This window comes from Sciurus vulgaris (assembly GCF_902686455.1).
Source record: "Sciurus vulgaris genome assembly, chromosome: 3".
Lineage (NCBI taxonomy): Eukaryota > Metazoa > Chordata > Mammalia > Rodentia > Sciuridae > Sciurus > Sciurus vulgaris.
In genome coordinates, this window is record NC_136463.1 from 31,559,915 (window position 1) to 31,575,155 (window position 15,241).

General features: G+C 37.1%; 1 protein-coding gene across 4 annotated transcripts in view; it reads left to right on the plus strand.

Annotated features, from left to right (window-relative positions):
• Positions 1-15,241, plus strand: part of STXBP4 (syntaxin binding protein 4) — a 165,150-nt gene that overhangs the window by 120,836 nt on the left and 29,073 nt on the right. Inside the window, exon 17 of one of the 4 annotated variants that reach the window (XM_079131412.1) lies at positions 7,351-7,650. The exons of the other annotated variants lie outside the window; for them this stretch is intronic. Coding sequence (XP_078987538.1) covers positions 7,351-7,355 — 5 coding nt within the window. The 3' untranslated portion in view covers positions 7,356-7,650. Of the gene's footprint in view, positions 1-7,350; positions 7,651-15,241 lie in introns of those variants that run through there. 4 annotated transcript variants of the gene reach the window in all.

Consider the following 15,241-nt stretch of genomic DNA (forward strand, 5'->3'; position numbering starts at 1 on the left):
ATTAAAATTTCATATCTAATAGATTATCAGTGACCCATGTGGGGTGACAGATAAGTCCACCACAACCCCTATAAAATGGATAGGTAATAAAACAGAGGACAATAGAAGACAGTGGGGGGTAGAAAGGAAGTTTAAGATTTCCAGGGTTTATAAATTAGATTCTCAGAGTAGGCTTGATTAATTGGATTTTAAACACAAGCTTTTGCATATTCACACAAATCTGATAACCAAAGACAATGTTCATGGTCCCTACTTATGAAGAGTACATGCAAGTCTGTGTGCTGTTTAGGAGGCAGCTTCCTGCCACAGACTTGTGTAAGTGCTCTGAAGCATGATAGTTATATCTAGCATCAGAAGTTTAAGTCTCAGGCCCTCCGAAAGAAAGAATGAAAAGATGAATTTTGTCTCAGTTATGAGCACGATCTTGGACAATTAGATCTATCTAAAATATGAGGTTCTTAGTTTCCCATCACTATATTTAAAAGCCTGGAGAAATCATAAAAGACTCTTACCAGATGAAAAAATAAATTTATGAAATCCTTTTTATATGGCTGCTGCTGAGCATTGAACATTTGTGCAGTAAGCAAAGGTCAAGGGAGTACATTGGAGATAGCCTTGCTGTGTTCACCTAGCTGAGTGCTCTGGTACAGAACTGCATCTCCTTGAGGAAGGATGCCTGTCTATATTTGTACAGAAGGACCACAGCCCTCCAAGCTCCATGCCCTCACAGTTGCATCAGCTCACTGGAGGTACTATTTTCCAGCCCCGGTGTGCAGAGGGAGTGCCCTTTCCAACCCATACCAGAAACATACCTAGCTTTTAAGTCACCATACCAGTGTCCTTATTTTACACGTTAGTCTTCCCTTCCATTTCCTTCCATGCAACACTAACAGTCTGACTAAATGAAAGAAAATAAATCAATATCCAATTCAAAAAATGATCTTTTGGAACCTTCTGTGTCTGAGGAAGACTTAGTACCCTCAAGGAGCTAGCAGTCTATCAGAAGATAGGAATAGAATAATTGTGCAAATTATCATAATGTAAAGTTTAAGATATTAAGTATTTTGTGAATGGCATAAAGTGCTAATAACTCAGAGGAATAATGAGAAAAATCATTTTTAAAAGAGGAAAGTGTTTATAGAGAATGAAACATAGAGTATGGTAGTGATAGAACCAAAGGTAGGTGGGGGAGAATGGAAAATAAAGGAAAACTGTCAAAATTTAAAAGCACAAAAAGAGGAATGAGACACATGATAAAAACAGATTCCTCATCATTTATGCCATTATTAGCAACCATGGTCTTAAGAAAATATCTCCACATGAATTATTAACTATATGCCCATTTGTCCCCAAGATCTTAGACATACTCATCTTGACAAACCCGGTAACTTTAATGTCCTAATCAACCTTAACCACTCACTGTTGTCTTCTGGCAGACTTTGTGTTCTTGCCTTGGCCAGTCTATGGTAGAAACTGAAAGTCTAACAGTTGCTTTCCCAGAGTTTCTACATCTGAAAGTGATCACACACAACTGTTCTGGACCATGAGATATGAAACAAAGTCTGCTTCGAAACGTCTTTGAGAACTTATCTGATGGATAAGGACATTAACTGATGAAGCTGGCACTACTTCTCTTTCCTTTCTTCGTAACTTCCACATGAATATGATGCCTGCAGCTTCAGGGGCTTTCTTGCAACCCAGGTGAAAAGTGTAAGAATGAGCCACCTGGATATAAAGGATCCTAGAGTATAAAGATGAACAGAATCTGGGACCCTAACGGTATTGTTGGGCAACTTCCAAGCTCCTGAAAAATAAGCATCTGTATGTTTGCCCAGCAAGTTAGGTTATCTGTGACTTTTACCTGAAAACATTCCTAACTAACATTTCACGTTTTTCTATTTAACCTCTACAAAGATCCATATATTTATCGACTCAGTTACATGCAAGTTTTACCTTGTTTTAAAAACTCTTACAAACTTAAATGACTTTACAATTTATGCAGACCTCTACTTAAGTTTTGTATTCTATCCCCTCTTTATTTTGAGATCATAGTAATCTTTACAACAACAGATCTATCTTTTGAACATAACTTTATTTTTTTTCTTTTTTTTAATTTATTTTTATTGTAAACAAATGGAATACATGTTGTTTCTGTTTGTACATGAAGTAAAGGCATACCATTTGTGTAATCATACATTTACCTATGGTAATGGTGTTTGATTCATTCTGTTATTTTTTCCTTCCCCCCCACCCCTCCCACCGCTCTTATCCCTCTATACAGTCCCTCCTTCCTCCATTCTTGCCCCCCACCCACCCCCCATTATGTGTCATTATCTGTTTATCAGTGAGATCATTCATCCTTTGGTTTTTTTGAGATTGGCTTATCTCACTTAGCATGATATTCTCCAGTTTCATCCATTTGCCTGCAAATGCCATAATTTTATTATTCTTTATGGCTGAGTAATATTCCATTGTGTTTGTGTATATATATATATATATATATATATATATATATACACACCACAGTTTTGTTTTTGTTTGTTTGTTTTGTTTTGTTTTTGGTGCTGGGGATCGAACCCAGGGCCTTGTGCTTGCAAGGTGAGCACTTTACCAACTGAGCTATCTCCCCAGCCCCATCCCACAGTTTCCTTATCCATTCATCAATTGAGGGACATCTAGGTTGGTTCCAATATCTGGCTATTGTGAATGAACATTGATGTGGCTGTATCTCTGTAGTATGCTGATTTTAAGTCCTCTGGGTATAGGCCAAGGAGTGGCATAGCTGGGTCAAATGGTGGTTCCATTCCAAGTTTTCTGAGGAATCTCCACACTGCTTTCCAGAGTGGCTGCAGTAATTTGCAACCCCACCAGCAATGTATGAGTGTACCTTTCTCCCCACATCCTCGCCAACACCTATTGTTGCTTGTATTCTTTAGTCACCATTCTAATTAGAGTGAGATGAAATCTTAGGGTAGTTTTGATTTGCATTTCTCTTATGACTAGAGATGTTGAACATTTTTTTTTTATATATCTGTTGATTGCTTGTAGATCTTCTTCTGTGAAGTGTCTGTTCATTTCTTAGCCCATTTGTTGATTGGATTATTTGTATTCTTGGTGTAGAGTTTTTTGAGTTCTTTATAGATTCTGGAAATTAGTGCTCTATCTGAAGTATGATTGGCAAAGATTTTCTCCCACTTTGTAGGCTCTCTCTTCACATTGCTGATAGTTTCCTTTGCTGAGAGAAAGCTTTTTAGTTTGAATCTATCCCAGTTATTGATTCTTGCTTTTATTTCTTGTGCTATGGGAGTCGTGTTAAGAAAGTCTGATCCTAAGCCGACATGTTGAAGATTTGGACCTACTTTTTCTTCTATAAGATGAAGGGTCTCTGGTCTGATTCTGAGGTCCTTGATCCATTTTGAGTTGAGTTTTGTGCAGGGTGAGAGATAGGGATTTAGTTTCATTCTGTTGCATATGGATTTCCAGTTTTCCCAGCACCATTTGTTGAAGAGGCTATCTTTTCTCCATTGCATATTTTTGGCCCCTTTGTCTAGTATGAGAAAATTGTATTTATTTGGGTTTGTGTCCATGTCCTCTATTCCATACCATTGATCTTCCTGTCTATTTTGGTGCCAATACCATGCTGTTTTTGTTACTATTGCTTTGTAGTATAGATGAAGTTCTGGTATTGCGATACCCCCTGTTTCATTCTTCCTGCTAAGGATTGCTTTAGCTATTCTGGGTTTCTTATTCTTCCAGATGAATTTCATGATTGCTTGCTCTATTTCTGTAAGGTACATCATTGGGATTTTAATTGAAATTGCATTGAATCTGTACAGCACTTTTGATAGTATGGCCATTTTGACAATGTTAATCCTGCCTATCCAAGAACATGGGAGATCTTTCCATCTTCAAAGGTCTTCCTCAATTTCTTTCTAAAATGTTTTGTAGTTTTCATTGTAGAGATCTTTTACGTCTTTGGTTAGATTGATGCCCAAGTATTTTAATTTTTTGAGGCTATTGCAAATGGAGTTGTTTTCCTCATTTCCCTTTCAGCTGTTGAATATAACTTTAAATAAACTTAACTCTAGCCTACTTTGGAGCCATCCTAACATAGAGAAGGACAAGAGGCTGATTCTTAACTAAGGTTTGATTGACCTCTTGATAAATCTTAAAGCATTTTATTTCTGAAGCTGATCTTTGCCTCTTTTTTTGAAGAATCATTCTACAAAGTTCTCATTGTTTCCAGAGCCTATCTGAAGATCAGTTAATGTAATACATTACATCTGAAACAGGAATCAAACAGAAAGGCTAAAAGTGTTCTTAACTTCCTTTCTGAATGTTTCACCTTTTTAAAAACCCTCCAGACAATATTGATTTGAAAAGAAAACTGAAAATAAGTCTTAACTCTTGTAATGTGAATACTCAACAAACCACTCTTGACCATTTATTATGCACCAAAGCCTAAGATGTGTACCAGACAGTAATAAAGATAGATAAGATGTTTTCCATGGTAGAGTGCTAATGCTATGATAGAAACTGGTACAAATCATAGACATACCATAGAAGAGGAGAAGGTTAACTCCTGCCAGCTTCTTCTACCAAAACTAATTGAGAAAGGATACATAGGGGAGGTACTGGAGTCATGCAGAAGTGTACAAAGCCAGTGAGAAAAGAGTAACTCTAGTCAGAGTTAATTCCCTATATTAACTAAGCATACTAAAATGTTAAATTATAAGGAATTATTCCTTTAAAAGAAAAACTTCTAAAGTTGTGAATTACAAATATTTTATCCAGTTATTAAAATATATCCTTTTTTCATTGAGGAGGGTGCTGGGACTGGGGATTAAACCCAGGGCTTTGTCCATTAAAATGTCTTTAAAGAACATTACCTCAAAGCAAAGTATATTTGAAAGTAAGAAACCAATTATTTCTTAATTAGACTATCTCTTTCAACATTTCACTAATTCTTTCACATTTATGGGAGTTTATATTCCTTGTGTTTATAATTGTCATTCCTCCTCTTTTCATATTATCATTGATTAAAGCAGATACACAATTTAAAAAAAGAAAGGTTTGCCCAAACTCTAATCCCAAACCTTACATTGCCCAAAGAATCTCAAAATCCAGTCTAGTAGTTAGATAACCTCCTGCCAAAGTACTTTTAATATCAGGATCCCCCAAAATCACAATTCTTTTTTTCAGTCATCTGTTAGGGTAACAAGTAAAGGGGAAAGAAATGTTTTGGGGCCTTACCAAAACTGCATATGACAATATAAAGTTAAGGGAAGTGTTGGCATAATTGGTACCCAACTTGCTTAGGATGACTCTACATCAGTCAAACCAGATCAATATGTAGAAATGCAAATTGGTTATATAAAATTGCTTATAAGTGTTTTATCCTGAATTAGTACTAATTATTGTCACTGGTCAGATGAGAGGTAACTCTCATATTTCTTAACTTCTTAAGATATTGAAGATATAGAAGAACTATATGAACTTTACTAACTGCTGCCAGATAAAGAAAAAGGATAAAAGAGAGTTGGAATGTAGAAATGAAATATGCTGACCTAATATTGCCAGAACAGACTGCCTAGCTACAAAAATAAACAGCAGTGAACATAAGAAAAGGAGTGATAAAAGGATGAAATGAGAAATAAGACTCAAAATTCTAGTGAATAATATCCTCCTAACTGTACATAATACTTCTCTATTTCTACTAATACCTTTAATTTAATAAAGATGATTGCCACTTCAAGTTTAGATTGGGCTGACTTAGGTTGGTAAGAGGATATGACAAGAAGACCCCAGGTGTCAGTCATCATATAAAGATCTTACTAAGCCCAGTTAGGTAAAAAGGGCAAGGCCCCATGGTATGAGAAAGAAGTGGCAGCTGTGAGGGAAGAGGCAGTATGGTGGAGGTCCAAATGATAGGGCATGCTAAGGAGTCAGAAGGTGTGACTTAGTCTGCAAAAAGGGATATGCGTTCAGATCTTACTTTGGCATGGTGCCTGTTTGCATGCTGTTTTGGAAGGCATTACTCTTTAAAGACATTTTCAGAATAGACTATGATATTTACTAATAACCATAAACAGTTTAAAAATAGGAAATACAATAAGATGAAATTGTTTAGAAACACCATTTACCCTTTAGATTCACAATAGATTTACTCAATACTGAATTCAGCCTCAAAACAAGTTTTGTTGTTGTTGTTTTTTCTTAACTGCACCGATTGGTAGATTTTATTATTTTTTCCTTTTTTTATGACAGACAAAGCATAGATTTATTGAAGGAGAAAATAATGGTTTGTAAAGTAGAATATAAAGCAGAGTAGATGGGGGAGACTCTACGCCCCCAGATTTTATTTTTCTAAGTTCATACTCTTTTAAAGAATATCAGTTTACCTTTGTATAGTCAGGCTGAAGTACTTCTGTCAGGTAAGATGGTTTAACTTTTTATAGCTGAATCAGTCACTCGGGTTGCCGTAACCAAATACTTGAGAGGCTTAAACAACAGAAATTTATTTCTCACAGTTCTGGAAGTTTAGAAGTCCAGGATCAAGGGGTTGGCAAGATAGGTTTATGTACACTGTAGACCTCTTCCCTTGGCTTGCAGGAGCCACCATCTTGATGTACATTCACATGGTTTTGTGGGTGCATGACATGGGAAAGAACAAGAGAAAGCTCTGTAGTGTCCTATATTTTAAGGACACTAATCCTATGGAATCAGGGCTCTACCCTTTATGATCTCATTTAATCTCAGTATTTCCTCAGAAGCCTCATCTATATCTACAAATGCCACCATAGGGCATGAATTTGGGGCACGAATTGGAGAAGGGGACATTCAGTCCATAACAATAGCTAATGGTTAAGCAGGCAGTAATTAATAATTGAGAGGTAATACACAATTTATATTTGAAGGAGAGGTCTTAGTGCAGTAATTTACACTTTGCACAGAAGCTGCTCATTCACCGTATTACAGAACGGCATAGTAGATAGTCTGTAGAGTAGAATTTAGATTGCTATCTTTCCCTATAATTGACTCTACATTAAACTCTTTAACCTCTTTTGGTATCAATCTTCAATTTATGACATTATAGAATCTGAGTAGAGGATTTCTAAGATCTCTTTCCTCTCAAAAACTCTATACTTCCAAGAGTTCCACTTTAATATGACTGAGTAAGCTCCTGACACACTAATCATCCTGCAGAAGCCAATTAAAACCTGGACAAAATAGAAAAGACAATCACCAAAACCTGTGGAAAGCGAATAAAAGCTGGCAGATTCTGGTATTGGTCAAAATTTGATAGAGGAACCCAACATGGAATAAGTTTTCTGTTTGTTCCACTCATAGGTTGACAGCAGGACCCAGGACTGGGACTACAGGGTGAGGCCAGCAGTGCACCCAGGGTGCCTTCTATTTAAAGGGACAGTCGGTCTCTGCTGCTGACCATGCACTTTCATGAACATGAAGTTGAGTGCCTCTTTATATTTTGTTCCCTGGACACCTTGCTTACCTCAACCCGCTCCATTGCCCTGGCAGGACCCTTGGTGTGGGAAAACTCTGAAAACCTGCGTCTTTCTGACCTACAAAACAGTAGATGACATTTGGAGCAACCACTGCTACTGGAAATTGAGGGGGGAAGTTCCATAAAGGAGAGAGCCAGAAACAAGAACACCCAAATTCTATGTATGAATTCCACCCAAGTCTCTGGTTGATCCTAAACTATACAAGTGCAGGGTACACTGCAAATAACCCAGCCAAGGGGGAGACAAAAAACTGAACTAAGATTTAAGCTGGTGCCCAAGAGATAGAGCAGAAGAAAAATATCAGTATTCTTCAGAGTAACATACCAGAATCCAGGAAACAGAAAAATACTGCTTCTTCTCAAAATAACAGGGGTCAACCCAAAACAGTCCAGATGTTAGAATAAGGACTTTGAAGTGCTTGTTATAACTGTGTGCAATGAGGTAAAGGAAAAATGCTCATAATGAATAGAAAATTAGAAAGATACGACATCTAAATGAAGAAATAGGGACAATGTTTTTAAAGTAAATGGAAATTCTAAGAGTAAATAATATAATGTCTTTTAAAAGCCAAAAGTATGTCTGCTTCTGGGTGATGGTGGTAGAAATCAACATGAAAGGGATCTTTCTGAGATGATGGTAATGTCCTCTATCTTGGTAAGGATATGGGTTACATAGGTGTAAGTATTTATGAAAATTTAGCATGTGCACACATAAGATTTATGTAACTCAAGTTGGGTGTGGTTGTGCATGCCTGTGATCCCACACTTCAGCTGAGGTGGGAGGATCACTTGAACTTAAGATTTTGAGATCAGCCTGGCAATATAGAAAGACCTTGTCCCAGGAGGAAAAGGAAATCCTTTTTATATTTCATTGTATGCAAATTGTACATCCAAAGAAAAAATTCTGGACAGACTTCCCACCTGAAGGAATTTCTAAGTCAGAATCCTGTTGACAACTGGACAGAGATTCTGGTGCATAACTATTATGTTTGAAATTCTTAAAACATGGTTATTGAATGACCATATTAAATGTTGGTGAGTATTCTGCACAGAAGGAACAGTATCGAACAAAGTACAGAGAAAAAGAAGTCAGTAGTGTATTCCAGGAAACAGTTCATTGAATACACTGTAAGTGGGATTGGGTTTTGAACATGAAGATGAAGAGGAAGATATAGCCATTTGTTAAAGTGCTTTTTTTTTTTTTAAATGGTGTTACTTATACTGCAACTGCAATAGATATTCTCCTGCTTTCAAAACTTGAGATGTAATTCACACACAATAAAATGTAAGTATTCAGTTCAGTGAGTTTTGACAAATGTACGCAGCTCTATAACACTACCATAGTTATATTCTAAAAGACTGTTGTCACCTCACAACTTTCTCATGTGCTGTGTGTGATTGCCCCTTTTCCCATGCAGCCACTGACCTGCTTTGTGTCACTGTAGTTTTGCCTTTTTTTAAAGTTTGTAGAAACAGATTATAAGTATCTGTCTTCTTCCACTTAGTACAGAGATTTAGAGATTCATCCTTGCTGGGTATCAATAGCATTAGTACTCTGCATGGTATTCCATTGTATTATGCCACAATTTATCCTCATGCCAAATGATGGCTTTTTCGGTTGTTTTCAGTTCGAGGCTAATATGAGTAAAACTGAAATGAACATTCAGGCAGTTTGTGTATATGTGTTTTGAATGATCTCGAATGCCATATTATGAATTTTTACATTTTTTAAAGTAATCATAGACCATACTATCAGAGCTGATGTCTTTGCAGAAGAGAAAAGGCAAAGTTTGATTCACTTTTATTTGAGTTTATAACTCTTTAATGTAATCAATATTGAGTTGATCCGACTTTGTAGAAGCTGTTTTTTTTAAATACTTCTCTGAAGATGTTTTTGTTGCTTTCCTTTAAATCATTGTAAATTACTTTCAATAAAACTTCAAAAAAATCTTAAAGGCAAATGTTTGAGGCAAGTTTTGTTTTTATGATATTCTCAAAGTTTACCTGAAAGTAATAAGAGATCATTAACAGATTCCAAATTTTTTAATGTTTTTTTTAATTTAAAAGGTGAAGACATTAACAGCAAAATGCTGCATGGATTGGAAACTGGGATTGCTTAGAGTTGAGGCATCTATTCTCAGGGTGAGAAATAACAGTGATCTTGCTTCAGTTCATCTGCTCTGTGATGATTTGCGTATTGGTCCTCCACCACCCTGTTGTCAAAATCCACAAATAGCAGTTGTGCAAATATTTGTGAGAAAGTTCCCCTGCTGAGTACAAAGATCTTATAACAACAGTAAACTTTCTGATACGTGCAAGATTCACTGTACTATCAGTCTTCATGGGAGGCTAATTTCTGCAGTCAGTCAACAGGCATTCATAGGGTCCCCACTATGTGTGAGGCACTGTTCTGAATTTGGGCCCACAAGACCTTAGTTAGTGGGCCCTCAACCAATGTGAGTAGGAAAAGTGTTGGGTGAAGTTTCTGGCAGCTCCAGGGTCTCAATAGGTAAAAAGCAAGGGGCACTGCTGGGAATATTCAGCAGGTTATTGGGCTGGGCATGTGTGAGGGAGATTTTGAGCAGCTGTATCAGGGATAACTGGTTGAGATTGCAAGTCAGACTGAAAGGGAAGACCTGGAGATTGAGTCCACCACTCCCAAACCCCTATACCTGCCCAACTGTAACCAGGAGGGTGAAGCCTTCTCACCTCATTGCTCCATTAAAACTTGGGAGATGGGTTGGCAAGGAAAATAGGTTTATTCAAAGTCAGCTTTGGGGAAGATAGAGATCTTTTTCTTGGATCTCCATCTTCAGAGACTTGGAATGGAAAGATTTTATAAGAGGAGAGGTGGCGGAGTGGGACAGCAAGGCAGGAAATACACACATGAAGATTTAGCTAGGCTGTGTTCATCAGAAACATGTCAGTCTCAGTTTCCTTGGCGCCTGTTCTCAGCATGAGGAAGCAGAAGCAGCTATCAGGAAATCGTAGGTGATGTAGAAAAGCAGTTATCAGCAAGTGCCTCTAATCTCAAAGTGGTCTGTTTCACAACTTCACTGTGCCTAACTTTGGCCTCCCATGATCCTTTTTACATATTCTCTTTGCTTTCTTTTTTTTTTAATATGATCTGTAACTGTGCACACAACTAAAAGATTTTATAGTCAACTTAGAGAGTGAACATTCTTTTTTGTGATCCCTAACTTTTCTTGCCCTCTGGCCTCCTTCTCCCTTGCTTTCCTCCTCTTTTTCCTTCCCCTGTTTATCATTTTCTCTCCCTCATTAAGCAAACACAAAATGAAACAGAAAAATAGAAACCTTTTTTTAATGTCCTAGGTTTGTTGGAGGGAAATGTGCATAAGCCCATGACTAATTGAATTGTAGATTACTTTTATACTTTATACTACCTTAAAAAACCTAAAATTAGTTATGAAGTTCTCTTTATTTGTAAGTGACCTTCAAGATATTTTTTCCCAATGATATTTCCCTTTATAGGGACAAAAAAATGTATCCTACTACTGATTTAGATACTAAAATAAAAAAGCATGTGTGTTGAGGTAGGCAGAGTTCTCCAATGGCCTCCCAAATTGCCAGCCCCTGGCATGTGAACACCATCTACCAGTTTAATCAGATATTCATCTAGGTACTACTATGAAGAAATGTTTTTTCTTTTTTTTAATTTTAATTAAAAATCATAAATTTACATAGGGCAATGTTGTTTGATTCATTCTGTTATTTTTTCCCTTCCCCCCCACCCCTCCCACCCCTCTTTTCCCTCTATACAGTACTTCCTTCCTCCATTCTTACCACCCTCCTTATCCTAACCCTAAACCTAACCCTAACCCTAACACTAACCCCTCCTACCCCCCCTCATATTTCCTCATCTGCTTATCAGCGAGATCATTCGTCCTTTGGTTTTTTGAGATTGGCTTATCTCACTTAGCATGATATCCTCCAATTTCATCCATTTGCCTGCAAATGCCATAATTTTATCATTCTTCATGGCGGAGTAATATTCCATTGTGTATATATGCCACAGTTTCTTTATCCATTCATCAACTGAAGGGCATCTAGGTTGGTTCCACAATCTGGCTATTGTGAATTGAGCAGCTATGAACATTGATGTGGCTGTATCTCTGTAGTATGCTGATTTTAAGACCTTTGGGTATAGGCCAAGGAGTGGGATAGCTGGGTCAAATGATGGTTCCATTCCAAGCTTTCTGAGGAATCTCCATACTGCTTTCCAGAGTGGCTGCACTAGTTTGCAACCCCATCAGCAATGTATGAGTGTACCTTCTTCCCCACATCCCCAGTACTTCCAGATAAAAACTCATAGCAGCTGACACCTTGAGTCAGCCTTAGAATGCCCTAAGTGAAGAACCAAGCCAGAGCATGTTGGACATCCAACCTTCAGAATTTTGAGCTAATGCTTGTTGTCTTAAGCTGCCAAGTTTGTGATAATATGTTACGCAAGGGTAGAAAACCCACAAAAAGCACAATGTAATCCCAGCAGGTCAAGAGGCTGAGGCAGGAGGATCATGAGTTCAAAGCCAACCTCAGCAATGGTGAGGCACTAAGCAACTCAGTGAGACCCTGTCTCTAAATAAAATTCAAAATAGGGCTGGGGATGTGGCTCAGTAGTTGAATGCCCCTGAGTTCAATCCCCCAGTACCCCTCCCCCCAAAAAAAGCACAAACAATGTTTTCCTGAATGCTTATTCTCATGGTACTTAATTTTTATTTCGTTTTTAGGAAATACCTAGTTTCTAGAATTCTATGTTCTGGTATGGGTTAAAGAAATAATGTGGTGTGGTAGTAGAAAGCTAATGTTATTTCATAGAGATATTCATGAAATCACTGAAAAATCATACCAATTTCTCTGTCAGTTTTGAATCTAGCATTCTGAACTAGTTAACAAGGTGATCTTTCTGTTTTCTTAGATCAAGAGTGTGTTCCTCTTAATCTCAGGCAACCTGTTATGGACAAATAAACAGTGGTATCCATTTTGGACTACTGTACATGTTGCTGCTACTGTTAACCAAAGGAAATCAGCTTGCCAAACAACAGCTTTACCACCTCTAATCACTAAATCAGTTTTCCTGAGTACAGCGTAAAAGAGAAGGTGCAATTACCAAATTATCCATTTTCTTCTGCCAAGAGATCTTTTAATTCATGTTCAATAACCACAGACCCCTTAATATCTTTATTCTAATAATAATAACATTATTTTAAAGAAATCCTGTTTACATTTGTATATTAAAAGGAATTAGAAGCCCTCTCTGTAACCCATAGAGAAAGAACATCAATTCCTGGGGAAATAATTCAAATATTCAAGTATGTTCTTGTGTAGCTCCACTTTAAATTCTCTTCATAGTTTCTCACCCTTTCAACACCTTTTTCTTTAGAGCTTGCCTCTCATGTTTCACATCTTATTAAATAGTAGGGTTTGTGTTGCCAAAGATACTTGGTATAGTAAACATTGATTTCTTAATTCAGCAAATAGCAATTAAGAATCTACTTTGAGCCACAATAGTGCTGGCTGCAGAGCCATGAACAGGAAGTGCCTCCTCTGGAGGAATTGCATCGTAGTGAGGGAGGAGAGGCAGGAAGCAGGTTGAGGGGGTAATGAGTACCAGAGGTTGGAAAGGAGGGAAGCCTGCTAGTTTATGTTGAGTGGCAGGAAGGCATCACTGAGCAAACACCCCAAGACTGATGGAGCAGCCATGAATAGCAAAGGGAACGTCCCTCCAAGTCAAGTCGTTATCATTCATTGCTCTGTACATCCATGAAATAGATTTATTAGTTGGCTAGTATAAGCAAAGATTGTCAGAATGGACAGAGTTCTATTATTTAGCTCTCTAGCTGATTATACACAGAGAGATCTCACACTCTAGTGAGGAGAGCTTCAGCAAGCTTCATACTAAGCTTTATCAGTGCACAGAATGAAGTTCATTGTATGTTACTGATTTTAAGCAAAACAGATCAAAGTACCCAAATGATCCTCCCAGCATGGTGCAAATGCCTGAAGACAGTGAAATCCTGTGTTCTCATCTTCAGTCTTGAGTCCTTGAGAGTTAGCAGTGTAAGAAAGAACATTTAGGTGGCCATCTCATATGTCTGAGTATCAGAGTTCAGGAAAAAGACCTTACAATCTGAGAGTAAAGAACTCTTCGTAAAAATACTGAGCCGGGTGCAGTGGTACACACCTGTAATCCCAGCGGCTCAAGAGTCTGAGACAGGAAGATCACAAGTTCAAAACTAAGCTCAGCAAAAATGAGGCACTAAGCAACTCAGTGAGACCTGTCTCTAAATAGAACACAAAATAGGGCTGGAGATATAGCTCAGTAGTTGAGTGCCCCTGAGTTCAATCCCCAGTACACCCCCCAAAAAAATACTGAATTTTGTATATTTTGGAAAATGAATGATAGCTTTTTCTCTCCTGTGAGTGCTATTGTAGATAGTATTTATTTACCAAAAATAGAACTGACTAGAGAAAGAAGACCATGAACTACCAAGTAACAGAGAATCTTTTCACTAGTTGTTCCTTTAATATACATTATAGCTTTTAGCTTGCTGGGTGTGTAACTTCTAATTAGAAGTAATTCATATCTAATTATGTTAACATTTTAACTTTTCAATTTGAGACACACAAGAGATAAAATCTTCTGCATTATATATTTATATATATCATTTGCTTTCCCTCCCCCAAACAGCAGTGATATATGTAACCAGGTGTTAAAAAAATCAAGTCACAGACCCAAAATCATGTCTATTAATACAGCATTTACACAAGTCTGATATAAAGGAGTATTTAAAAGACAATTCAGAACGTTTATATAGTTCTTTTTAGAAATTTTTTTCTTTGAAATACTGCATTATTTGGTTATTTATAGGTTACAACCACCTCTCAACATAATAGATTCCTTTTTCATAGGAAAATTAGTTAGTAGCTCTTTTTAAATTGGGCACAGTTCAGACCTACAAATTAACTTGTACAATCATAAATCTAACATAAGATGTCTCTAAAATAGACTGCTTTGTGTTCAAGCCTAGAAATTATTTCAATTCCTTTTAAAAAGAGCATCGCTGTGGGTTATAATGCACACATTGAGATGGTGGGAATTTTGTTTTCTATTTTCGTTCTAAAAGTTAGGCAGAATCTTATTTGATCATTTTAATATTGATAGCATTGCAAACAAAGAGTTGGAGAAATGGAAGCAACACAACAGTGTCTCAGCGCATAACCTCTAGTGTTAGGTTGCTGGTGTTCAACCTAAGTCATGATCAGTGGTTTACTAACACTGCGACAGTGGGCAAGTTGCTTAGAACTCTTAAATCCCTCTGTTTCTTCTCTGTATAATGAGGCTAGTAACAGATGCTCATAATAGATTATACCCATCTCAAAGGGTTGTTATGAGGGTATAATCAGTTAAAAATATCTATAAAATAAATAGGTACAGAGAAAACTATATGTAAACATTTGATGAATCTTTCAGTTTGTTGTTAAGACAGTTCTTTACATCTTTGAAAGCTGATTTCAATATTATATGATCATCTATTGAACAGTATTTCTATTCTTGACTTTTTGGAAGTTTCTGTCAGGACCAGGGAAATGGTGTCGATAGTGGTATGCTGGAGTTGACTACCATTGGCTTACAAGAATCTTGTGAGCCGTGTCAAAAATTGTAATGTTTAAACTGAAAATTTAAAAATTTATATT